The sequence below is a fragment of the Pelophylax lessonae genome (genome assembly GCF_965119305.1).
Source record: "Pelophylax lessonae genome assembly, chromosome: 13".
NCBI classification, from domain to species: domain Eukaryota; kingdom Metazoa; phylum Chordata; class Amphibia; order Anura; family Ranidae; genus Pelophylax; species Pelophylax lessonae.
The window spans coordinates 173,280,234-173,307,288 of NC_138780.1; the positions used below are offsets into that span (position 1 = coordinate 173,280,234).

General features: G+C 44.1%; 1 protein-coding gene across 1 annotated transcript in view; it reads right to left on the reverse strand.

The window, feature by feature from the left end:
* The window catches only part of PYGL (glycogen phosphorylase L), a 55,949-nt gene extending 29,366 nt beyond the window's left edge, over positions 1-26,583 (reverse strand). The window contains exons 1-6 of the mRNA XM_082242651.1: positions 26,284-26,583; positions 16,447-16,548; positions 9,552-9,630; positions 5,692-5,795; positions 4,645-4,776; positions 1,249-1,360 (exon numbers count right to left, since the gene is read on the reverse strand). Of these exons, the coding sequence (XP_082098777.1) occupies positions 1,249-1,360; positions 4,645-4,776; positions 5,692-5,795; positions 9,552-9,630; positions 16,447-16,548; positions 26,284-26,526 (772 nt within the window). The 5' untranslated portion in view covers positions 26,527-26,583. The remainder of the gene's footprint in view (positions 1-1,248; positions 1,361-4,644; positions 4,777-5,691; positions 5,796-9,551; positions 9,631-16,446; positions 16,549-26,283) is intronic.
* Between the last annotated feature and the right edge of the window lie 472 nt (positions 26,584-27,055).

Here is a 27,055-nt window from a genome sequence, read left to right on the forward strand (position 1 = left end):
CTGCCTCCGACTTCTTCTTGGGGTTCTATAATTTTCTTCGACCCAAAAGAATTCTGGACCACGTCACTTCCAGTGCGGTTGAGTTACTTCCGGGGAGGTATTTTACATTCACTGCACACGTGTATTCTTATGGGTCGAGGACAATTATAGAAAGCTGCTTCAGGTCGTGCACCCACCACCACAATGGTTCTCGCCCTCTCTAGTTTCTAAACTTTCACTTTAACGATCGGCCTAGTTTACTTCGCCTTAACAATTCTGTGCATTACCAGCAAAATGACAGTAAAATCCACCTCTAAGCTGCCGGAATCCTCTGTAGCCCATAGCAACAGTGGGACGAGGAGAGGTCAAGGTCTGCGCAGGCGCGCATTTCCCTGCTCAGCGGCACGTGATGCCATTTGCGGTGGTGGTGGAATGCACGACCTGAAGCAGTGTTCTACAATTTTCCTCGACCCAGAAGAATGGGTATGAGCGGTAAATTTAAAAGCACCTCCACGGAAGTGACTCGGCCGCACCAGAAGTGACAGTCCAGAACTCTTATGGGTCAAGGAAAATTATAGAACACTGGCAGCAACACAAGTTAAGGGGGGGGGGGGGTGCACGGAGAGTGGGTGCACGGTGATTGTGCACGGAGAGTGGGGGACTTGACATCTGATGTAGGGGGGAGCTCTGGATATTTGCTTATAAATTATTAGGAGAAAATATAATTCTATGCCAGCCTGCTGGAATCATCCACAGGAACTTTTTTCTATGTATTGGAGACTGCTCAGACAGAACACCGGAGCAGAATCAGGAGCAGCCTTAAAGTTTCTTGTGGATAATACCAGTGATGTGCGACCCTCCTTTTCAGACCTGCATCTGCTACAAGGGTGTGAGTGGGTTCAGTGCCGGTCTGCACCTGCACTTCACAGATTAAAGCTAAGTTATTCCTAAAACTCTAACTTTATTCTTGACAGTAGGTGCGTAAAATTGGGGCAAGGGGCCCCAGTGTATTACTTTGCCCAGGGGCCCATGAGGTTATGAAGACGGCCCTGGAGTCAGCGCCATTTTTCCACTTTCAACTTCTAAATGAGAAAGACGGTATGACTCCTTGCTTAACAAATGAAACTAATAGAAAAGCATGCCCACTGCCACCTAAAGAAAAAAAATTCATAAAAAATAAAAGCCAAAATGTTTCCCCACAAAATCCTCACGTATGGAATTCCTTTGTCTCTGTACAGTTTACACAAAACGCTGTAGAGTCCGACTTACAGTCCTGGAGGTTGAAGTCATTAGGTGCCCGAGCAGACCAGAGTCTCATTGTGTTCACTGTATTATTCATGTATCCAGGAACTGGAGTATCATACGGCATGGCTAGAACTACCTAGAATATGGAAAAACAAGCATAGCATTAAAGAATAATCACACCTTGTAATCAAACAAAAATTACAGACTCCTTATCCATTGCCACCATCTACATAAATGTATAAACAGGACCCAAGGTGCAAAATAAAATAGATTTAATGTAAAATAGTTCTAAATTTCTCCCTTACTCTATGTTAAAAATGAAAAAATGTAAGCATTTCCAAAAAAAAAAAAAAAAAAAAAAAATTATATTATATTATATATGTATTAATAATAATAATAATAATAATAATAATAATAATAATAATAATAATAATAATAACACCACCATTTTTTTCAAGGTAAATATACAATTTCTAAAAAGGTGCTATTGACATGAAATGGTCACCACAACCCATACATACAAAGAAACCATAATGTAATAAAATTGAAGGACTCCGGGGAAAAAAATGATTGAACACTACCAAAATGTAATACTTCATAGAAAATCCTTAGTTGGTAATGACAGCTTCAAGATGCCTCCTGTATGGAGAAACTAGTCGCATGCGTTCCTCAGGTGTGATTTTGGCCCATTCTTCCATACAGTCTTCAAATCTTGGAAGGTTCCATGGGCCTCTTCTATGGACTCTGATCTTTAGTGCTTTCCAAAGATTTCTATTGGATTCAAGTCAGGTGATTGGCTGGACTATCCTAGCAGCTTTATTTTCTCTTTCTTTCTTTGCAGCCAATTGAGAGTTTCCTTGGCTTTGTGTTTGGGATCATTGTCTTGCTGAAATGTCCACCTTCGTATCATCTTCATCATCCTGGTAGATGGCAGCAGATTTTTTTCCAAGAACGTCTGGTAGATTTTTTCCATTGATCGATCCTTCAAGGATATGAAGTTTGCCGGTACCGTATGCTGAAAAGCAGCCCCACACCATGATGTTCCCACCGCCAAACTTCACTGTTTGTAATGAGGTGATGTGCAATGCCATTTCATCTCCAAACATGGTGTGTATTATGGCATTCAAAGAGTTCAATTTGGGTCTCATTTGATCAGACTATATTCTCCCAGTATTTCACAGGCTTGTCAAATGTTGTGCAACAAACTTTAATGAGCTTCAACATGCTATTTCTTCTTCAACAATGTAGTCTTGCGTGGCGAGCATGCATGCAGGCCATGGTGGGCGAGTGCATTACTTATGGTTTTCTTTGAAACAATTGTACCTGCTAGTTCCAGGTCTTTCTGAAGCTCTGCACAAGTGGTCCTTGGCTCTTGGACAACTCTGATAATTCCTTTCACTTCTCTGTCAGAAATCTTGGTCATGGCCAGTTTATGGTGAAATTAGGTTCTTTCCACTTCTGGATATGGCCCCAACAGTGCTCACTGGAACATTCAGAAATCCTTCTGTAACCAATTCCATCAGTATGTTTTGCAACAATATGTTTGCAAAGGTCTTAAGAGCTCTTTGATTTTACCCATTATAAGAGGTTTCTTCTGACAGCTTGCTAATGAGACACCTTTTTATAGGCCATTAGTTGAGACTAAACCAGCAGATATTAATTTACACTGACAAGGGTCAGGGTTGCTTTCCAATTACTGATTGATTTCAGCTGGTGTCTTGGCTTTCCATGCCTTTTGCACCTCCCTTCATGCGATCAATACTTTTTCCCTGTGTCATGCCATATAAATTTCCGAACTTTTTTGTTTTGGTTTCTTTGTTATGTATGGATTGCATGGGTTGTTACCGACTGTGGTGAAAGTTTCGGGTCAGTAGCTCCTTCAGTAATAAATTTTACCTGAGTTAACCTGAGAGATGAATATAAAATACACACTTTTTTATAGCAGAGTGAAGAGAAGATTGAGCCACTATTGTTTTATGCCGCAATCTGACCTCTTTAGATAATCCTTGCTTAGCAGAATGGACAGCAGGAGCACAAATTAATCTAGAAAGTTATTTCTCCTCATTACTATGCATATTAACATAGCCATGAGCAGCTAAGAAGAATTGTTCATATGCATTGGTCAGAAAAAGTGAGAGCCGATCCTGGACTCACTTGAAGTTGAAGGCTCGGCCCGACACTAGTATCCTTCTCCTTACAGGAGTCCAAACCTGAGAGTTCTACAGTCTTGAAATTTTGACTTTTAGAGTGGTCCCCTCATATGTAAACGTTTAACAGCAGCTTTAGAAAATACACGTATACCTTACCACTGGGCACCAGTGTCACATCCATCCTTTGCTCTCCTGCACTTCTAGAGCCTTCATTAGAGACATCAGTATCCTAAACTTCCGGGTGTGTCCCATGCCTGCATTCCCCCTGCTGCCATTACCAGCCAGTTTGTCACAAGAGTTTTCCTTGATAGCTGCAGGGTAATAATGGTTATGTAGCTGCCAGGAAGGGTATAGGGAGCATAGCAGGCAGTGGTAGGGCACAGGCATTTTGCTCACCTAGAAATGTTGGGATGCTGAAGATTCCAACAATGCCTGTAAGCTTTGCAAGAAATTGAAAGCTGGAGGCAATTCCGGTGATAATCGAGAGCAGAGGCCCCCCCGGGGCCCTTCCCTTCAAGCCTGGGGCCCTCTACTCTCGTTGCAGGACCCTTTCACAAGTTCTGCAGTGGGCCCCCTTTCTGCCATCTTGGGGCCTCCCCACGGTGGTGGAATGCCAGGGTCCTGTCGCAAGTGTGACCTTGGCGATCCTGAAAGTTCACCCACTGGTGTCAGTTTCTATTTTTTGGTATTTTAATTGTATTTTTATCATTTTATTCAGAAAAGGAAGGAGCTGGTAAATTACACATTTACCGACCCCTTCCTGGTTCTCTATTGTGACACATCCCCTGCAGCAGCCGGCAGGAGAGGGAAGGACCAGGGGAGTACACAGGGGCCCAGAGACAGCAGAACACAAAAGTGAACTGGATAGTAGGATGTTGGGGTTGCAAATTGCAACCGGGCCCCATGCTCCAGGGGGCCTGTGTAGCTCCCCTGTACACCTGGATAGGAGGGGCGGTGGGGGCAGCATACAGAGGAACCGATCTCCTCCATTTTCCTCCTGCAGCTACAGGAGGAAAAGAGGGCAGTGATTTCTCTACATGCTGCCCCCCCCCCCTCCTATCCAGATGTACAGGGGAGCCACACAGGCCCCCTGGAGCATGGGGCCCGGTTGCAATTACAACCCCTGTAGTTACGCCCCTGATGGGGAATATTATACATACATTTTCCAAAGCTGGATTTTATAAACTTTATTAGGATAGAGAGTCCCTTTACACTGGCTCTATGCTTGCATCTCCAACAGGCAATCACACAGCGGTCATCTGCCACTCACCTGGGTATCCACCCACCGTACGCCAGTCTTGGTGTGCTCCACCCTACCGTAGAAATGAACCGGCAGCATGTACTCCGGACGAGCCTTTTCCCAGGGGTTTCCATGTCTCAACCAATCATCTGCTTCCTCAACCTGGGGATAAAAATGTAGCGGTACATCACTAAATGAAGAGTTTCCCAACCGAGCCCACCAGAAACCAAAGCCTCAAATCCCAGTCACTAGGAATTTCTAAGCATTTCACACTAACCCTACAGCACTTTTGCATTATACCTAGCTTGTGTTGCACAGATAATGAACGTATTAATGTAATTTATGGCACGGGCATTCGAATAACTGACTGCAGTATATAGCGGAAGCTCCCAATGTTTCTAAGGGCAATATATGGTTCAGGCCCAAGAGGTCCGTTGTGTAGAACAGAGTGGTACTGTCAGCCAACAGCAACCAAGAAAATCTGTACCAGTCTCCCATGTCAAGATTCAAATGCCAGTTTTGCTACATAAACTTTTCTTTGCATCATGCCATCATCAAAACGTCAATCAGGAACCCATTTATATAACCATCATGAGGTAGGTTATTATAATAATTTTATTATAGCCACAGGAAACTGGATCAAGGAACTTCTGAATGCCTATTTTGCATCATCTTCAGATACTGTGTAACTGTATTAGCTCATTGCATTATATCCATCCATTACATAATATTGCAAGATAACAGCAGTGAGGGGACAGGGCGCAGGAAATGTGCACAGGGATGAGATAGAGTGACAGGAAACCAACACTTTGAGTAATTTTAGTGTTTAGTATACACAGCCCAGGCTTTCACCATGCGTATTGGTCAAACATTTCCTGCAATCTAAATAGGTCAGCATAGGGGGGGAAGAATGTATGCATTATAAATTAATCTATTTACACAATAATATTCCTTGCCTAAATGATCGGTACAATTTTTTACAGCCATGTGAATGTAGCCTAAAGAGGTTGGTGGTAGAATCTGTGTGATAAAGTCAATGGGTGAGGTTGATGCTGAAAAATCTCACAAGCACACTACCTGCCATCCATCTTTTATCTTCTGATTGAATATTCCATACTCATATCTGATGCCGTACCCGTAGGCTGCCAGTCCTAGAGTAGCCATGGAGTCCAGGAAACAAGCTATGCAATAAAGAAACGTCAGATTATTATTATACTGGACTTCTATAGCGCCAACAGTTTGTGCAGCTATTAACAAAAGTAAGGCAGACATTACAGTTACAATACAATTTGGAACTGCACGTTAAGAGCTTACAATCTAAAAAGGGAGGGTCATTGATACAAAAGGTAATAGCTGTGGGGGATTAGCTGATTGAGAAATTGAAACAGTTAGTAGCTGGATATTCTTCTTTAAAGAGAAGGGTTTTCAGAGATCGTCTAAAGATGGATAGATTAGGGGACAGTCGGACAGATTGGGGTAGAGAGTTCCAAAGAATGGGAGAAGCTCTGTAGAAATCCTGGAGGTGAGCATGGCAAGAGGCGAAAAGGGAGCAGGAGGTCTTGGGAGGACCGAAGAGAGCGGCTTGGTTGATATTTTGAGATCAGGTTGGTGATGTAGCTGGGGGCAGAGTTGTGGATGGCATTGTAAACTATTGTTAGCACTTTGAATTTTATTTGTTGGGTGAGTGGAAGCCAGTGAAGGAATTGGCAGAGAGGGTTGGAGGACACTGAACGGTTGGTAAGGTGGATAAGTCTTGCGGCAGCATTCATTATGGATTGAAGGGGATAATCTATGTAAAGGTAATCCAATGAGGAGGGAGTTGCAGTAGTCGAGGCGAGAGATAACCAGGGCGTGAATCAAAAGCTTGGTGGTGTCATTGGTTAAAAAGGGCCGTATTCTAGCGATGTTGGAGGTTAAGGCGGCATGATTTGGACAGGGATTGGATGTGAGCCTGAAAGGACAGTGCAGAGTCCAGGGTTACCCCTAGCACCCTGGCATGTGTGGAAGTACTGATAGTTGTTCCATTGATCTTGACAAAGAATTCCGGGGAAGGGGCACGTGGGGGAGAAATATTATGAGCTCGGTTTTAGATAGATTCAGTTTGAGGAAGTGGTGAGACATCCAGGCTGATATGTCTGTTAGTAGATCAGTGATGCGGGAGGAGACCGATGGGGTGAGCTGAGGGGTAGAGAGGTAGATTTGGGTGTCATCAGCATAGAAATGGTAGTGGAAGCCATGGGAGGCTATTAGCTGACCCAGGGAGGAGGTATAGATTGAGAATAGTAGCGGTCCAAGGAGAGAACCATGGGGGACCCCAACGGTAAGAAGAGTTGCAGGGGAGTAAGTGGAATTTTAAGTGGCACTGAAGGTGCGGTGAGATAGGCAAGATTCAAACCAGTGGAGAGCACAGTCACAGAGACCAAGCAAACTGATACTGTTGACCACCCCCTCCTTCTCAAAAAACTCAAAGGCAGCAGAGAGGTCCAAGAGTAATGGGCCATACACACTATACGATTTTCTGAAGACTTTCTCCTTTAGACTTACCATAAACCATATAATATGAGGTCAAGCCTAAACACTTTCAATTTGTATGCAATCTGGCAGGCCCTTGCACTACATAGAAAAAGGTAAATCTGAAGGAAATCTGACCACACATAGTGTGTATCCAGCTTAAGAGTACTGAGTTTAGATAAAAAGGATGTGAGAATTATGGTCAGTAATCTGCTCTAATAAAATAATAGTTTATCAAGCAAAACAGTGCAAAATCTAAAGATTGTGGTGGATGCAATAACTGAAAACAACCAGGCAGTGCCTCTCCCTGCAACAGCTGAAAGCGGGCTTCTCCACCTTTCCCTCCTGCAGGGGAGAAACACAGGGCCCCCATACCTTTTATGGCCAATAACTTGCATATAAGCCTTCAAAATGGGGACTTTGATTTTTAAAGTTCGGGTCCCATAGACTAGAGTTCGTGGCTCAGGGCTGAACATTTTCCCATGTTCGGGAGTTCTGTTGTGAGCCAAACCGGGGAGGGGGGTGTTTGGACCATCACTACTGACCATATAGGTTACTGGATCACCACTACTGACCATATAGGTTACTGGATCATCACTACTGACCATATAGTTTACTGGATCACATGCTAGGTCAACTTTAAAATACAAAGTAGTTGCCGATGAGTGGAACTTTTATGGAAGAACCTTTATTTTGTATTCCTAGACAACAAATTTACAGTCCTACAAAAAACGCAACGCTCAGAACTTTCTGTGCACAGAGCCAAGTAACTGAGCGCCTCCAGAAACAGAAAATACTTCAGTAATTAGTAATCATCCTCTCGGTCGCCCGGCCTCGGCTTATTTACACAAAGTCTGTTTTTAACAAATCTGAATCAGAACTTGAGGCTAGAAAGATTCTCTCCAGTACAACATTTGATCACCCAAACATGTCTATTGCCTGGAATGGAATCCGCTTTCAGCAGTAAACCCATGAATATTCTTTACTCAGCAGGCCCCATCAGTGCCTGAAATGTGAACTGCCTGTGTTTCCTTTAACCAGGTGGAACGTGAATGGCAGTTAAACCAGACAGATCAACCTTACTTGTGATTATACGGATACAGGGAAGCCGACTTAAGGCCCGTACACACGTACCGATCGTTGGCAGACAAGCGTCGGCGGACGAAAGATCTGCCGATTGTACGCTTGTTAGTATGATGCCTCCGACAGCCGTCAGCGCACATTCTGCCGACAAGAATCTGTCTTGCAAGCATTAAAATTTTTGTATGCCGACACCAGAACGGCCGATTGTTCGCCAGTCAGTACAGAATTCGGCCGACAGACCGCAGATTTGCAAGACTGGGCATGCTCAGAAAAGAAAAAACACAGGGAAAGTTAACCATTACATGACATCACTTCTGCAGTCGGCTGTAGTCGGCGGACAAAATTCTTGTGCTGTCTTTGCACTTTTCAACAGACACCGACAGGGACAAAAGACGGCCGATCGTTCGCCGACGATCGGTACGTGTGTACGGGCCTTTACTAAGGCTTAGTTTACACATGCAGCCCCCACCACCTGCTGTGATTGGTGGGCAGCACTGCCTGACAAACAAGACCTATTCAACTGAATAGGAGAGCCCCGCTGGTGCAGGGTTTAAAATAGGCCATGAGGAAGCGATAACACCTCCTAACCAACTGTTAAATGCTCTCTGAAGAGCGATCCAACATGGATCATTCTTCAGTGGGCAAATCTAAAACAAGGAGTTCAGATTTACTTAAAAAAAAAAAAAGTCAGCAGCTACAAATACTGTAGCTGTAGACTTTAAAAATTAGGACACTTACCTGTCCAGGGTTCCCACAATGTCAGCACCCCAGCCAATTTTTCTATTGGCTGTCGGGTGCTACACCTGCCATTGCTTGTAAGGGAAACAGACAGCTGCACTTTGTGATTGGCCTGGTGTTCTATCAGAAAACCCTACCCCATCAGAAATACATACCCTCATCATTTCACATCAGCTGTGGATTCGTCATGCATCAGCTGTAGCCGCGTCACATGTCCTAGTGCGCATGCGTGCAATAGGTAGGGAAATTTGATAAGATCGCAACAGGTTGGGCACACATCCTAGTGCGCATGCGCGGCAACGGGTCGGGCAGCGAGATCTTATAACAAATATCCATCCGATCTCCATGCCCCACACTGCATCGACCCAACATTGGGACATAGCCATCAAATGGACAGTGGGCATATTGTCCCATTGTCGGGAGGCAAACTTCCAGGTAATCTCACTGCAGCGAGATTACTCGAAAGGGGGAGCAGGTACCTGTTAAAAACCGGTACCCCCCCCCCCCCCAAAAAGGTGCCAAATGTAGTCAGCCTCAGGGTGTCAATCATGTGCAGTGAAGGACCTTCAAGAGAAAAAAAAAAACCCACAGGAAGTAATACTAACCAGCAAGACGTCCCAGGCCTCCGTTTCCAAGCCCCGCATCTTCTTCCATTTCTTCCAGCTCCTCAATGTCCAGTCCAAGCTACAGAACAAATAGAAAATACCGGCAATAAAATACAATTAGGCAAAGAGCACACTTATGCCAACAGTGCAGTATATCATTTGTATTAAAGCTGAACCCCAGGCAAACTGCCAATTACAGATGAAATAAAAATGGGCGTAAAGTTTACATGTCAGGGAATTCATACTTTTGTCCATTGCGTCCTGAGATTTACACAGCTCTGCTATACAGAACCAGCTGGTCTGGCAGGGCAAGAGACCTTTTTCTGTGCTGAAGTTACACTTAGAGGTCTCGCATTTCTCTTTGTGTCAGGAAAACTTGTCAGAAGTGATTCATGCTGATCAAGGAATGGAGCAACGGTGCTTTTAATTAATTGAGAAAAGTGCACACTATACAGGGATATGATGAAGTCACATGGGCGTGACGCAACGCGTAGGGCTGGTAAACTGGAAATTATGCGAGATACCATGCAATCAGGGCCGGCCCTACCATGGGTCCTGCTGGGTCCATTGGACCCAGGCAGAACTTGGAAAGGTGGAAAGTGACTCCCAATATTCTTTTCACCGCAGGTGTGCGTCATCAATTTGTGAAGCATTACGGACTGCATTTCCCCATCTCATACTGCCGCCCGTAGTGCAAACTGATGAGTATGAGGAGGCGGAGTGTCTCCTCGGGGGAACATCCCCTCATGTGATTGTGGTGTGCGCAATGACGTCAGGGCACTCCATCTCACGCAGGGCAGACTGGATCTTCTTGGGCAGTGGGCGCAGTAGACACAGGAGGACTGAGGACAGACAGGGGGTGTTGGACCAATCCAGTGGGGAGTTATGGAAGAACATACACATATATATTATATATATATATATATATATATATATATATATATATATATATATATATATATATATATATATATATATATATATATATATATATATATATATATATATATATAAATAAATAAATTCCCCCCCCCCCCCCTGCTAAATTTTAGATTTATATAAAGTAATGGATGTGGGGGCCTTTTGTTGGGCGTGATTTTTTTTTTTGGGGGGGGGGGGGCCGCAGCATTTCATTCTTGGACCCAGGCAGCACAATGTCTTGGGCCAGCCTTGCATGCAATGCTGTGTATACACCAGATTACATGCGTTTTTTATACCATATATTTTATGCAAGAGGATTTCTTAGTTTGTTTAATAAAGGGTTGTGGTTTAACATTCTACACTATGGGAGGTATGTTTATTTTGTCCTAACATGTGTTTGAGCAGAAACCCTGGAGACAAAGACCGTGGGTGTCCTAAAGGGACCAGTACTGCAGCACCCTGGGAATTGAACCAACTGGAGGTGGCGAGCGGTGGAGCATTATATGGGTTCAGTGTACTATTCAAAGGCTTGTCTTTATTTTACATAAGGCGAGAGTTCTGAGAGCTCGGGGACTGTGCATAGAGGTGGAAGATCACACAGTTTTAATTAGGATTCACATGGAGATCATCTGCTGATAAGGTGGTTGATATTATCACGTTTTGAGCATGGACTTTATTTCAACGTACATAGAACTTCACAGAAGTTCACTTATAGCACATACACTTTGTATTGGACTATATGAAGAATTGAAATGCGCACTAAAGTCCTTTATTTTTTGCTTTATAGTAGTGGAGTTGTACACTTTTAGGCTTCACAACCCTATTTTACAGGGATATGCTTTCTTCATATTTCAGGTCTGAGGTTTACAACCACTAAAATAATGAAGCTCACAGCTATCAAGTTATAACAAAGTTGAATACTAGGTTACATATACGGTCCTTTTCCTAGATTGGAAAATATGGTTTTAAATATTCCCTTATTCTTGCCAACCATATTATATAACCGAAGATGACTGCATAAGACTTGATTTTTTTTTTTTTTATTGGAAAAAAAATTATATATATATATATATATATATATATATATATATATATATATATATATATATATATATATATATATATATATATATATATATATATATATATATATATATATATATATATATATATATATATATATATATATATATATATATATATATATATATATATATATATACATACACATACATACATACATACATACATACACACACATACATACATACATACACACACATACAAGCAAATTATATAAAAGCACCAATAGGGGTCAGTATGTCATTAAGAATATTAGGACTTGTTACATTTACAAAAATCAAAATGGAAAATCACAACTCTTTTCCCCTCCAGCAAGTTTTGTCCTAGTCTTTTCTCTGGAGACTTCAGGCCAGGCTTGTTTACTCTGACTGTCTGCCCAGACATTGGGCAATGCCAGTCATTTCCTCAATTTAACACTGAAAATTAGGGGGCTTATTGCACATGGATACCAAAATACAGCCTCACAGGGGATGGATAAAGTACAAAGAAAATAAATAAACCACATTCTACTTTTCTCCCCCCCCTTTAGCCACAATGGCCTAGGTTACATTGATCTTCCACATTAGTGTTCATTGTTCAAGCATAGTTGATGACTGGCTGGCACCTTCAGAAGAGACCTAATGACCACCAATGGCCAGGTGTTGAGGGCATGAAGCTAGCCATACGCCATTAGAATTTGGAAGCAAAATAAATGAAAGGTGTTGGCGCTTAACCGTGCATACTCATAAATGAGCATACAAGTCTCTAGAGCAGGGGTCTTCAAACTATGGCCCTCCAGTTGTTCAGGAACTACAATTCCCATCATGCCTAGTCATGTCTGTGAATGTCAGTTTTACAATGCCTCATGGGATGTGTAGTTCTGCCACAGCTGGAGGGTCGTAGTTTGAGGATCCCTGCTGTAGAGGGCCATCTGAGACCACATGTACCATAAAAGTGAAAAGGTGCATCATAAATGATGCAAAAAGGTAATAACACAAATTGAAAAAAAGCCAATGTGACTGTGCCAAACCCCAATAATAAAGTGCTTCTGGATGAATCGGTCTTCTGATTGCTTCACCACAGGTGCTCAGAAGGTAGATGGTAACTCAGATGTTTGACCCCTTTTTACAGAGTCAAAATGCACTTTGAAAAACAGATTGGTTTCCAAGCTCACACCATTCCACTCCAATAATCCCTTGGGTTGGGCCTTGGTAGAAAGTCACATGGGAATTCGGAAGTGACAAATCCCCACTCCGACGTACGTTTCACATTCTACCAAGGCCCTGTGCTGAGAACAAGGCATGGCGCGCACGCTGGCACTAAACTGACCAGCCACATCCACACATGCTGTAGATCCCCAGTGCCAGGCTCAGGCACGGTTACATGCGAGTGTAATCTTTAGCTTTTAAGCCTTTTAACATCTATAAACTTACTACACTATAAAAGGACCTTCTTTGTGTCGCTTATCTTTTAGCTACAATCAAAAGGGATCATAGGAGAGGAAATGTGTGAGAGTAGAAACCAATCTAGTTTTCAAAAAAGTGCATTTTGACCTTCTGTAATAAAAAAAAAAAAAAAAAAAAAAAGGGGGGGGGAAGGGGGGGTCAAACATCTCTGGAGAGTTACCATCTACCTTCCGAGCAACCGTGGTGAAGCAATCAGAAGACATACGTCCAGAAGCACTTTATTTTTGGTGTTGGGCACAGGTCACATTGGATTTTTTTCAATTTGTGTAATTACTTTTGCATTATTTATATGATACACCTTTTCACTTTTAGGCTACGTTCAAGTTAGCGTAGCGGACCGTGGGCAGAATCACCGAGGTTCTGACCGCGATCCGGAAATCATTGCAAATCGTGGGACGCCTGTGCGTTGCCGTTGATTTGCAATGGCACCCCAAACGCTGTGCGGTGTTGCCGCGATTTCCGCCTTCCGAATTGCGGCAACATCGCGCAAACAAAATCGCGGGTCGCATGACGCCCCAAAGAAGCTCTTGTACCTTTTTTGGGCGTCATGCGACCCGCGATTTTGTTTGCGCGATGTTACCGCGATTCGGCAGGCGGAAATCGCGGCAACATCGCACAGCGTTTGGGGTGCCATTGCAAATCAACGGAAACGCACAGGCGTCCTGCGATTTGCAATGATTTCTGGATCGCGTGCAGAATCGCGGTGATTCTGCCCGCGGTCCGCTACGCTAACATGTGAACGTAGCCTTATGGTGCATGTGCTCTCAGATGGCCCTCTAGAGACTTGCATGTTCATATATTAGTAAACACGGTGAAGCACCAACGCCTTTAGAGCCGGTTCACACTGCCGCAACCTCCAAGTCACCTCATAAGGGGCGACTTGTTAGCGCGACTTCAGCACGACTTTGCACGTATTCAGCGCAACTTGTATGATAGACAACTTTGTATTTGGCCAATCAGAATATGATGGTTCTGGGTCATGCTCAATCACAAAAAAAAGTTCTTAAAAATTGTCGTTTTTGATAGAGAGCCAATTATTGAAAAAAATAAATAAAATGAGATTTCTTTGGATTAGTGTCAGGGGGGGGTCTAAAAAGTGTACCTGTGACGTTTCAGCTCTGTAGCATGTCCAGAACCAGAAAAAAAAGATAATTTTTCTTAGAATTTTTAGTAGCACAGGTATAGGGCTCCTCTCCACCTGGGCGTTTTTATTGCAGGCATTTATCGGGCATTTTTTGGGCTTTGGAGGCATGCCTGCAAACTATACTTCACAGGTACACTTTTTAGACCACCCAGACACTATATCCCAAAAAAGTCATGCCTGCCTCTAAAAATGCCTGCAACAAAAAACGCCCAGGTGGAGAGGAGCCCTATGCCTGTGCTACTAAAAATTCTAAGAAAAATCTTTTTTTCTGGTTCAGGACCATTTTAATGGAAAGTCGGATCACAAGTCACTTCAAATAAGATAAGGAGGCGACTTCCATTGAAGTCTATGGGACAAGTCAGATACAGGTCGCCACAAAGTAGTACAGGACCCTTTTCAGAAGTCGGAGCGACTTCAGTAGTGCCAATTAAGACGGCACTCATTGATTAACATTGCTTTTGTTATGTCAAGCGACTTGGGGCGACTTGAGGGCACACAAGTCACGGCAGTGTGAATTGACTCTTAAATTTCAGATTTGAAATGTAATAATAATCTATCACTTTATAAAGGGGCAGCTATTCACCTTGTTCATTTAAGGCACAAATCACTTGCCACATTGTTATTTACTAACTTCAGACTATGGCTGAAATTTTTAAATTTGGGAGCGTAAAAAAAAAAAAAAAAAAAAAAAAAAAAAAAAACACACACACACACACACTCTTAATTTCCGACCATAGGGTCAAGAAAATTTGAAGGAGCAGGATGGAAAGTTCTTCTCAAACAAATATTGTAAAGCATTTTGTTTAATATATCTGGACAACATTTTAAAGGGATTTGAACAAAATTACTTGACTCATCATCCAACATCAAATGCTCGGAAGAACATTTTTTTTATTTTTTTTACATTTCCATACAAACGTTCCAAAAAAAAATAATAATAATATTATATGGGTGTATAGCTAGCCTTCCCCATTATCAGAAGGCAAGTATTTCAGTTGTTGGGTTACTCCCTTGTGAATAAACTGATAACAGAATCAGATATTGACTTAAAGATTTTTTGCTTCAGGCCACTGGCTCAGTTACAAAACACACACACACACCACAACCAACCACAAACCACCAGTTGGGGGTGTATGCTGAAATAGTGGTGGGTCAACTGCTGCAGGCTCCCTTCTGGTCATCTTAACGGTGGCAATTTTAGGTGGAGCAACTGATTGACTTCCTCTGGTGAAGCACTTGATGGCACGGCCTCGCCCAAGGAGAAGAGAGAACACAGTGGCCATCAACACCTACATGGAGCCTAAAGGTGACCAACATTAGCAGCCCCAAAGCCAGTAGGGCTTAAGATACCAGCTGGGCACAGGTCTACTTTAAGTCTATGTGCGAAGTACAGTTACACGCTATGAATCCAACCAACATTGGTGTTCATCCAGTCCAGTGGACCAAGAGCATTTGGCTGGAGGCGTCCACTATACTTCATTACTCTTGGCGATGCCTTAATTAACCTTTTTACATATTGACCTACTGGATTCTTGCCAAAAGAGCTGAAAGTACCAACCACATCCTTTGTGTGCCAGGTAGAACTCTAATCATGCAAAAATCCATTTTACATAAAGGCGAGGCCCGGCAAGTCACAACCAGAACATGACATTGAATGAACAAAGTCAGCAACTCCCCAACACCTGCCAACTTCTCCACTATACATGGAATGATCTGAACTTTTATAGCTCAATATGCATTCAGGACAGGGCATGTCAGTTGGCAAGCTAGATAACAGACATTGAGTATATGAACGGTTATCTCCACCCTACGATAACTGGCATCAGCAGAATTTCAACCAACCGCCACTACAAAGCCAAAGATAGTGCCATCAACCAAATTAGTGTCCTCGGTGGCACTGGAAAGAATTTTTGAGAAAAAGACAATAAATGGGGGGGGGGGGACGATTTCTGTGCAAAATCTTCATCAAATTACATTACAGGGGGGGGGGGGGGGGAATAAAGGTCTTACAAGAGGTCATTCATCCCGCCAGAGTCAATCCAATAGCTATTACTGATTGGCATTTGCCCTAATGCAGTAAGGAATATTTTGTGTGAATTTCTCATCTTGTGAAAGCCATTACATACAAGCACAAAATATATTTTAGTTAGATGGAGCCTGGTGGGCAGGGTCAGCCCATAGCTTATAGCACTCCAATGGCGAGATCTCCCCGGCAATGGGTTGTTGAACTTTTACACGTTGACTGCTTGGAGAAATCTGGTAAAGCTCACTATGAATTGGGTCTACAGAAAAGGGTTCTTACCTGATAGATGGCTTCATCACAAGCATTTTGCAGCCCCAGATTGATCATGGTGTTCGTTAGGGTGCGGCCAATGTAGAACTCCAGGGATAGGTAGTATGTCCTCTGTAAAGTAAGATGAACACTGTTAGGACAACAAAACTGTCAGATGCAGCATCCATTTGTCTGCATCTCATTCAAGCCCAACTCTAGCTTTCTGTTACTTTAAAATAGTTTGTGTGGACCAAGCTGTCCAAAATGAACTGTTACCTTTACTAAAAGATGCGTGCACTGTGAGGGTTTCTCCGACTGGACAAAGTGGAGATTGGGACATCCGCCCACCTCAGCCAATCAGGGGAAGCCTTGTACTCCCAGAATGCAAAGCTTCATGTGAATGGATGAGCAGAACTCAGCCCAACTCAGTTTTGCTGCGAGGCCGGAAGTCCCCGCTCTGCTGCCAGAACACAGCGCTGTTAACTTTATGTGGCTGCGACTATAGACAAATACTATAGCGCTCCCAGTAGGCACATCTGTTATTGAACAAATAGTTCAGCTTTAAAGTTTCTAGGTATTTAAAGGCAGCCTGTATTGTGATATATAGGAGTAATTCGTTCCAGAAAAAAAAAAAAACACCCCCACACAACCCTTTATACTTTCAGTTCTCACTGAAAGGAGCAAGCAGTTAAAGTTGGTTTAATCCACTTTTAATTAATTTTGACTTCTCTGGTTCCTTCCTCCCCCTCTCATGCCAATGACATCTTTCTGTTTGCATTACATACCTTATTTTAGTTCCAATGACCTAGAGAGTCTCTGTGCTTCTCTATGCTATGCAGACAATAGGTGGGAGGAGCCAGCAGGATGCTGTACATGGGCTTCTTGAAAGCATCAGAGCACCTTGCCTCAGTACTTCTCTACAGAACACTCAGCAATGATGATAGTAATGGGCCTTGATGGGTGGATGTCAGTCTGCAGAGGTGGGTGTTCCTATGCAGAATTTGCATGCAGTCAGCCCTAGGTAACCCCCACATGTGATGCTGAGCCTCCATGGTTGAAAGAACTAAAAATTACCAGGGATGTGGTGCCTAGAAAATTTACATTAATTTGGAGCAGATTTTAAAAAATGTATCAAATGCATCATCTAGGCCAGGGGTCTCCAACTTTTCGAAACAAAGCACCAGTTTACGGTCCTTTAGAGTTAAGGGGAGCCGGACTGTGGCCATTGGTGTAGAAAACGTCCCATCATCGGTAGGAGGAATAGTGCCCCATCATTGGTATCAGTGGAAGGAATAGTGCCCCATCATTGGGAGGCATAGTGCCCCATCATTGGTGTCAGTGGGAGGCATAGTGCCCCATCATTGGTGTCAGTGGGAGGCATAGTGCCCCATCATTGGTGTCAGTGGGAAGCATAGTGCCCCATCATTGGTGTCAGTGGGAAGCATAGTGCCCCATCATTGGTGTCAGTGGGAAGCATAGTGCCCCATCATTGGCATCAGTGGGAGGAATAGTGCCCCATCATTGGTATCAGTGGGAGGAATAGTGCCCCATCATTGGCATCAGTGGGAGGAATAGTGCCCCATCATTGGTATCAGTGGGAGGAATAGTGCCCCATCATTGGCATCAGTGGGAGGAATAGTGCCCCATCATTGGTATCAGTGGGAGGAATAGTGCCCCATCAGTGGGAGGAATAGTGCTCCATCATTGGTATCAGTGGGAGGAATAGTGCCCCATCATTGGTATCAGTGGAAGGAATTGTGCCCCATCATTGGTATCAGTGGAAGGAATTGTGCCCCATCATTGGTGTCCTTGGGCTCCATTGTTGGCGTCAATGGGAGGAATACTGTCTCTTGATTGGCGTCAGTGGGGGAGGAATTATGTCCCATTGTTGGGATCAGTGGATAAAATAGTGGCTCAAGAGCCAGATAAAAGAAAGCAAAGGGCCACATGTGGCCCCCAGGCCGCAGTTTGGAGATCACAGATCTAGGCCATCCTTCCTCAACCAGCGTTCCTCTAAGGGTTGTTAGAGGTTTCTTAAGCAATGAACAATGATACTCCGGTATGTAACCACTGACAGCAAACAGCAACAATCTTTTTCAATGTGTATTGGGGCCCTTGACTTCTAGTGTAAGGTAGAAGTACTCTCAGCGACCATCAAACTCAAGGGGCCCTTCTCCACTGACTTCCAAGGTAAAGAAACATTTCACTGACAGCCTGTGTAAGAATTATTATACAGGATTTATATAGCGCCAACAGTTTGCGCAGTGCTTTACAATATAAAAAAGGGACAAAATACAGCAACAATATAATTCGATACAAGTGGGTTAGGAGGGCCCTGCTTCCGTGAGCTTACAATCTAATAGTATAAGGCATTTTTTTGACCACCAATGTAAGGGAACCCTACAATTTACACTTTTTCCCGGCCTTCGATATCAAGAGAGCTATGATATTTTAATTTGTGTGAGCATCCACCTAGGAGAGACACTCACCTAGGTGGATGCAGCCTCTGGCCCCTGCCGGCTCTAAGACTGAGAACTGAGGGATCAAAAACCGATGACTTAAGCCTCGTACACACACAAAGAAATTCTGCCGATTGGTCGTCCGTCTTTTGTCCAGAGTGGTGTTTCTTGGTTGGAATGTGCCTAGACTGCACACGAATTTTACCGCACGACAGAATTCTACTTCAGAAGTGATGTCATGTGTTGGATTGCTTTCTTTCATCTCTGAGCATGCTTAGTCTTGCGCATAAGATTTTTCCCCATCGAAATCTGTACTAACGAGACGAAAATCGGAAGGCGATTTGACAGTCGACAAAAATTATATAGCCTGCACACTAGGATTTTTTCGGCCGAAAAGTCGGAGTCGGTTGTCGGAAGCACCATACTAACAAGCCGAAAATCGGCAGATCGGTCGTCGGACAAAACTTCCCGGGCGAATTTCTACTTGTGTGTACGGGCCTTTAGGGTCTCCGCGGCTCACCGGTCCCAGCTGTCAGGTGGATCCTGACCACATGGTCACAAATTGGCACTTTTCCACTGCATGGAACCGAACGGTACGGCTCTCAAAAACAGTACCACCTCGATTGTGGTTCAAAGAGGTACCATTCCGGTACCATATCCCACAATCCTTTGCATGCAGTCACTACTAGCCACTGATTGGTCAGAGAATCGTTGTTATCCCACCCACTTAACTTTAGTACTATAGTGGAAAAGCAAACCATACCGTACCAACACCGTACCATGCAGTACCAGCAGTGGAAAAGCAAACCGGGCCAAGCAGGGCCGAGTAGAGCAGAGCCGGTAATTGCAGTGGAAAAGTGCCAAATCTTTCCCCAGCCTAGACCAGATCTGTGACAAACCCTCAGCCCGCCGTCTCCAGTGATCCATAGGAGAAGTACAGCCAAATGAGTTTTAAATTATCAATACGGAAAAGAATTGTCATTTAGAGGCGGTGTCATTCACGCAGTGTGCCACAACATTTATTTATTTATTATTAATTTTTCGATTTTTTACTCATTGAGTCATTTTTAAGGGTTCCTCTTTCTTTTAAAGGTTGATGAAGGCTGATCTAGGCTCAGGAGACCAAACATTTAAACATAAAAATAATGTTCAGCTTTCCCCCTCCTCACTCTTCCATGTCATTTTGTAGAACATTCCACCCTTCCCTCCCCTACAGAAAAAAGTGAACCTGCAGACTCAATGTTGCAATGTTTCTCTGTGAAGGCCAAAGCTGCGATTTCAAAATCCTCACCTACTGTGTCACCAAGGTGGCCTTTTAGTAGTACGCAGCACAACACGGGCAAGTTGGCACAGGTTTCTTTGTGACGCGGGTTTAACCCTTTACAGACCAGGATTACAAAGCCCAAAGACACGGAGGCTGCAGCTCAGAATACAAATAACCAGCCCAGTGTTTAAAGTGTACCTTTTCTTCACTTGCACCATGCAAGTCTATATCAGGAAGGAGAACAACCTAGAAATGTAGGGACCAACCTTTAGATGGCTTCCATGGAGCCCCGAAACTCATTGTGCTCCATTATGCAAATGAGGACTTCAGCTCCTGGTGGAGGGCTTGGACTAAATGTCCTCCATGGTTTTAGTCTTGTATGGCCACAACTATGATGAATAGTTTTAGTGAACTTAACCACTTTACCACCGGAGGCTTTTGCTGTCTTACGTCCAGGCCACTTTTTGCGATTCGGCACTGTGCGAATTTAACTGACAATTGCGTGGTTGTGCAATGCCGAACCCAAACTAAATTTACGTCCTTTTTTTCCCCACAAACAAGAGCTTTCTTTTGGTGGTATTTGATCACCTGTGCGATTTTTACTTTTTGCGCTATAAACAAAAAAAAAAAAAAAAAAAAAGCGACAATTTTGAAAAAACAATAATATATATGAAATTACCCCAAAAAAAATAAAAAAAATGTAAAAATCAAAATTTATCATTTTAGGCCAATTTGTTTTCTGCTGCATATTTTTGGTAAAAAAAAATTGCAATAAGCGTATTTTGATTGGTTTGCGCAAAAGTTATTGTGTTTACTAAGGGAAAGATTTGTCATTTTTTTTTTTTTTTTTTTTTTTTAACGAGTAATGGCGGCGATCTGCGATTTTTTTTTGCAGGACTGTGACATTGCGGCGGACAGAGCGGACCCTTGACTGACATTTGACACTTTTGGGGGTACCACTGACATTACTACAGTAATCAGTGCTATACATATGCACTGTTACTGTAAAAATGACACTAGCAGGGAAGGGGTTAATTTTTATTGGAGAGGGAGGGGTTAATATATGCCTGGTGCTTACTGACGTGTGTGGGGGGAGGTGACTGAGTGACACAGGGACAGATCGCAGGTTCAGCTATGCTGAACCCTGCAATCTGACACTGCCTGTCACTTAGGAGATCCGCCCGCTCTGTTTACACAAGTGGGCGGATCTCCACACTCGATTCCCCGACGATCGGGGAAGAGCGGTGGCGATCACCACCGCTCCTCCTCTGGCCCGACTCCCGCTGTGACTGAATACAGGGGGAGCGAGCCTCCGAGAGAGGGGAATGTCTGGTGACAAAGGTCTACGTCGTCAGACGTTATCGAACCACTTTGCCGCAGTAGCAGCTCAGTGAGCAGCGGTAAAGTGGTTAAAGAAGACCATCATCCGTTATGGATCTTTATTTGCCAAACTCTATCTGTTTAAGAGCACCCCAGGATTCGGGACTCCCCGGTGAGCTCTGGAAGCCATCCAAAGCCTCTGCAGGGACCTCCGGATGTTTGAATTTGACCTGACCTAATTTAAAGAGACCCTGTCACCAACTCCTTAAAATACAGGCAAGGCCCCTTTTACGACCTGAAAGTCACCCAAGTTGAAGCAATGCCTGTGTAATTTTGAGGTCTATGGACCTTAAGTCACAGCAAAGTCGGACCAAAGTAGTGCAGGGTCCACTTTGAAGTCGCACAGATATGAATGTTTCTCCTTGGAAATCATGGAGTATAACTGCGATTTTGCTGTCCTAAGTCGCAGGACAAGTCACACGATCATCAAAGGGGCCTAAAAGCATTCTGAAGGTTCACTTGCAGTGTTGTTACTTTCTTTAAACCATTTTTAAAGTAGTTGTAAAGTTGGGCCAAAAAAAAAAAAAAGAAGCTTGTATAGGGGTGTGCCTAGTTACACCTAAAAATACCCTAATTACTAAGGGCTGTGCCGGTTCCCCATATTGCGCTCGACTTCCCTTCTCTCCCCCTGGCTTGGAGAGTGGGGAAAAGGTCTAGTAAATATGCAATTTACCGGCCCCTTCCTTTTCTAAACGAAATGTGTTCATTCATAACTGAAGCATGGTAAACTGTTTACTATGCTTCAGTTTGTGAATGAACAGGAAGCCGCTTAGCACAGCACTTCCCATTCATTCTTTTTTCCATGCAGCTGAGGCAGCAGAGAAAGGCATGTGTGTTTGAGCTTTGGGGTGCACACCCTAATGCAATAGGTTGCGCACACCTATGGCAGTTCCCCACCTGTTTGTACTGCAAGTGTAAACTAGGTCTTGCTAAAAATAAAAAATCAAAGGACCTGAAAATACAAATGCACAGGAAGAAGTGACCAGTGTTTAAAAATGTTGCAGCTCAATGAAGCAATGTACTATGGCTCAGCATGAGAGCAAGGCGGGTAGCATTTCCCAGAGAAGACCCTGATGGCAGCCTATGTATTTCAACACCATGGCCAGATATCTACTTTGTACCTTACCTCCTTCATGACCAGGCCGTTTTTTGCGATACGGCACTGCGTTACTCTAAGGCCTCTTGCACACTGCAGCTTAAAAAATGCTCAGTACAGCTTTTTTTTTTTTTCTGAGCTAAAATAGAGCCCATTCATTCTTAATGTGCCTATGCACACAGCCGCGTAAATGAGCGCCGCGTTTTCTTCAGTAAGAACAAATAGAAAAATCTGCATTTTTGGTCAGTAATTTACGCCTGATGCGCGCAAATACGCTCACATGACCCAAAATGCCAATTGAATATCAAGTCCCTACACCTAGAACCGATGGAATAGATTTAGAAAATCAGGCAAATGTTTAGGTGTGGGTAATGCTACAAAGGCGTTGCGTTGAGGCGTGCTGCATTGGGCAGCCTATTAAAATTCAACAGACTGCGGTTCACGCATGTAGTGCAGGCTGCTGAACTACAAAGCAGTTAATCCAACATTCAAGGCAGGTGAAGCTTCCAGACAGCGATTGATTTGACAAAAAAAAAAAAACCCACACGCTTGGTGAAAGTGACACTGCTTTATATTTAATACCCCAAAATCTGCGTGCTGCCTTCAGCATCCCTGCCACCCTAGACCACAGCCTATTTTGGGCTACACATGAACACTTTCAATGTGCGTTCCAAAAAAATAAAAAACCGCGCCCAAAATAAACAGTTAGAAAAAGCTTGCCAAGAGCAGCTCAGAGTAATGAGCCAACTAAAGATAATCGTCTTTTCTTCCTCTGCAGGCCTAGGACAATGCACACAGCCCTGGAGGCAGCACTGGGTGATGGGGTGACTGCGCACATCGGCCTGCCAGGCGAGACAGAGCACACAGAGGAAAGGGTTAATGTTGCACAACCGCTCCAAGGTCCAGACAGAACACAGCGTTATTGTAACACTGAACCGGAATTCTGTTGACAGAATCTTTGGAACATTCTGAAAAGGGAAATACTTTAGAAAAGACAGTTTAGTATCCAGGTTAGGACGGAGGAATGGGGATGGATGGGGATGGACATGGGAGGGGTTGTTGATGTGGACTGACTCACGTACTTTACTGACGGGGAGGTGGAACCTCAGGCAAAAATGTGTTACCATGCATTGTCTGCTCAGTGAAATGTGATCACTGGCTGATCAACAGACAGACTGCTCCAGAGAGGCTCCTTCTGAAAATGACAGTTGCCTGGCTGACAGCTGATCCTGGCCATGAAGGTCAGATGACACCAATTGAAGGGGTGCATTTTATCATAGATCTGCAGCCAGGCTGCATGACATGAAAGTGTTACTTCCTTTATTTTAATAAAAGTAGTATGGGGTTTTTTTTTTTTTCTTTTTTAGAAATCATACTTATCTAGGTGGATGCAGCATCATTGCAACACTGAATCTGTCCCCCACTGGCTCCAAGACTAAGCAATCAAAAACAGTTGATCGCTCAGTGCTCTGTGAGCAGAGAGCCGGTGACTGTCAGTCACTGGCTCTCTGCTCTGGCACTCCAGCACTCACTCATAGGTGTGCCAGTTGTGCCCAGGCACACCCTAATCACCCTGTGCAGCACAGATTCCCCCTACTGCCCTGGCTCCCCTCCCATTACCCCCACAGCTCCTCCGGCTTCCCTCCTCTCCAGCTGTCTGCTGCTGTGGGGATGTTTTAGGATGAGTGGGGAACGGGGCCAGTAAATATATAAATCGCCGGCCCCCTCCCTTTCTGAATGAACATTGTGAGTGATCGGTAGTGTGTGTTTGAGCTTTGGTGTGCACACTCTTAATGCATTAGGCTGCGAACACCTATGCACTCACTGGAGCGCTGGGCTGTGCAGGGGGTGGGAGCTGCTGGCTCAGGCTCTCAGTCGGTCGCTGAGAGGCTGAGCCAGCTGCCAGTCCAGGCTTCTGGGCAGATACAGACCATATGGTCAAGATCTTTCCCCCAGCCTGGACTGTGAGGTCAACCGATAGCAGGCTTCAGCTGAAAACGGGCAACAGGCGTGCAGAACGAACTGCACTCCTGTGATCCACAGTAAATCACATTCAAGATTAGATTGTAAGCTCTTCTGAGCAGGGCCCTCTTAATCCTCTTGTATTGTACATGTACTGTCTCCCTCCAATATTGTAAAGCACTGCGTAAACTGCTGGCACTATAGAAATCAATAATAGTAATAAATAATAATAATAATTATTCAAGCTTAAAGGAGAAACACACCCAAAGTTAATTTGGCTGTACTTCTCCTTTAAACTTGAATGTGGTTTACTACTACATCATGCTGTCCTGTACTGGCGGCATCCTGGAGATGGGGGCCGCTGCTCTCCTGAACTCCAGCAGTCAGACCCCCCCCCCCCTACACATTGCTTCAATCAACAATGCTACCTGATAAGCAGGAACTTTGCCAATTGGAACACTGCACAGGGGGCATGTTGATCCCCTGGATTTCCAAATGTGGAGTCCTGAAAAAGAGCAGAGGTCGACACGCCCCCTGTGCAGTGCTCCAATCAGGAAAGCTCATGCTTTTAGAGTAGAGTAGTGTGGTAGATTGGAGCACTGTGCTGGGTGGGTGTGCCGGGACTGCTAGGGATCCAGAAACTGCACCTTGCAGTGGTCTGGATCTCCAGCATACGGTCTACACAGGACAGCTTGATGTAGTAGTAAAAGGATGTAACATAAAATAAAGAATAAAAAGTCTGACTGCAAAAAATAAATACAGGACTAGCTGGGATAATGGGCCACTGAAGAGAAAAAAAAAAAAAAAAAAAAAAAAAAAAAAGTGTAAAAGCAATTAAATACCCACACTAATAAATAAAAAAAAAAAAACCCCACACTAATAAAAAAAAAAAAAAAAAAAAAAAAAGGAGGGGGGGGGGGGGGCTGGTGGCAGTGTGCATACAGGTTATTTTACACCTGCTAATAGCTCAGAAATGTTGGTGCTCACAGCAATGGGTTTGCCCTGTATTTTGCTGCTCACTATGGGGGAAACTTGTGCATGCTCGCTCCTGAGCCTTGCTCTGTGTGTCCATAAGACACAGATTGTGGCTTGCACCCCCCCCCCCCCCCCCACACCTCTACTGCCTGAGATGGACATCAAAGATTTTATAGCAGAAAAAAATGGCGGAAGGGAATGGTAATCAAATACTACCAAAAGTAAGTTCAATCTGTGGGGGGGGGGGGGACAAATGACAAATTTTATTTGGGTACAGCGCTGAACAACCACGCAATTGTCAATTAAAGTAATGCAGTGCCGTATAGCAATAAATGGCCTGGTCAGGAAGAGGGTTAAATCTTCCAGAGGGATAGAATGACCACACTATTTTTTTGCTTAGAATAAAGATCACGATCCCCCCCCCCCCCCCCCCCATTTTTCTCTCCAGTGATCATCCATCCTCCTGTGTAGATCTCATGCTGCCTACAAACCACCTTCTACTGAACACTTCCTGTCCCTTTAAATGACAAGTCTGACAGCTCCAGGAGGAAGCCATGATCAGTGCACAACTTTTCCTTGCAGAATCCTCCCCCCACCCACCCATGCACAATGCCTTTATTAGCGGACAGCTGTGCACAGAGCCAGCACCGGGCAATGTGCGCACCATGACATGATCAGACCATTGTGCACAGGAGGGGTGACCGATCCCCCCCATCCCCCCAGCAGGGTACCTTGGGGTCCTTCTCATAGTAGTACTGCTGTGTCCGGATCCATCTGCCCACCAGGTGGTCGCGCACGGTGTGTGCCAGGGCGAAGTAGTAGTCCCGGGTGGTGGCGACATTGCGGTCTTTGACCAGGGTGAAGTGCAGGTGCCGGTTGAAGCCTTTCTTCAGCTCAGTGACATTCTCCACCCCGACAATCCCCCGGATACTGATCTGCTTCCTCTTCTCCTGATCGCTCAGAGGTTTGGCCATGTCTGCTTTGCTCCGGGCTGCACGGCACGGGAGGCGGCTGCCACTTTATACCAAGACTACAGGACAACTTCCCATTCGATGACTCCGCCTCTGCTGAGACGCTATTGGGTGAGGCCGGAGGCCGGAGCTAGGATTGACCAATAGAGAGTGTGCGCTCATCTACCTTGGCGCTGTAGAGTTTGCAACATAATGTAACATCGTAGCAGGGTAACATTCTTACATTGTTGTAACATCATAGCATTGTAACTTCATAGCATTGTAACATCCTAACATTGTAACATCATAGCATTGTAACTTCATAGCATTGTAACAGCATAGCATTGTAACTTCATAACATTGTAACATCCTAACATTGTAACAGCATAGCATTGTAACTTCATAGCATTGTAACAGCATAGCATTGTAACATCCTAACATTGTAACTTCATAGCATTGTAACATCCTAGCATTGTAACAGCATAGCATTGTAACAGCATAGCATTGTAACATTGTAACATCCTAACATTGTAACTTCATAGCATTGTAACAT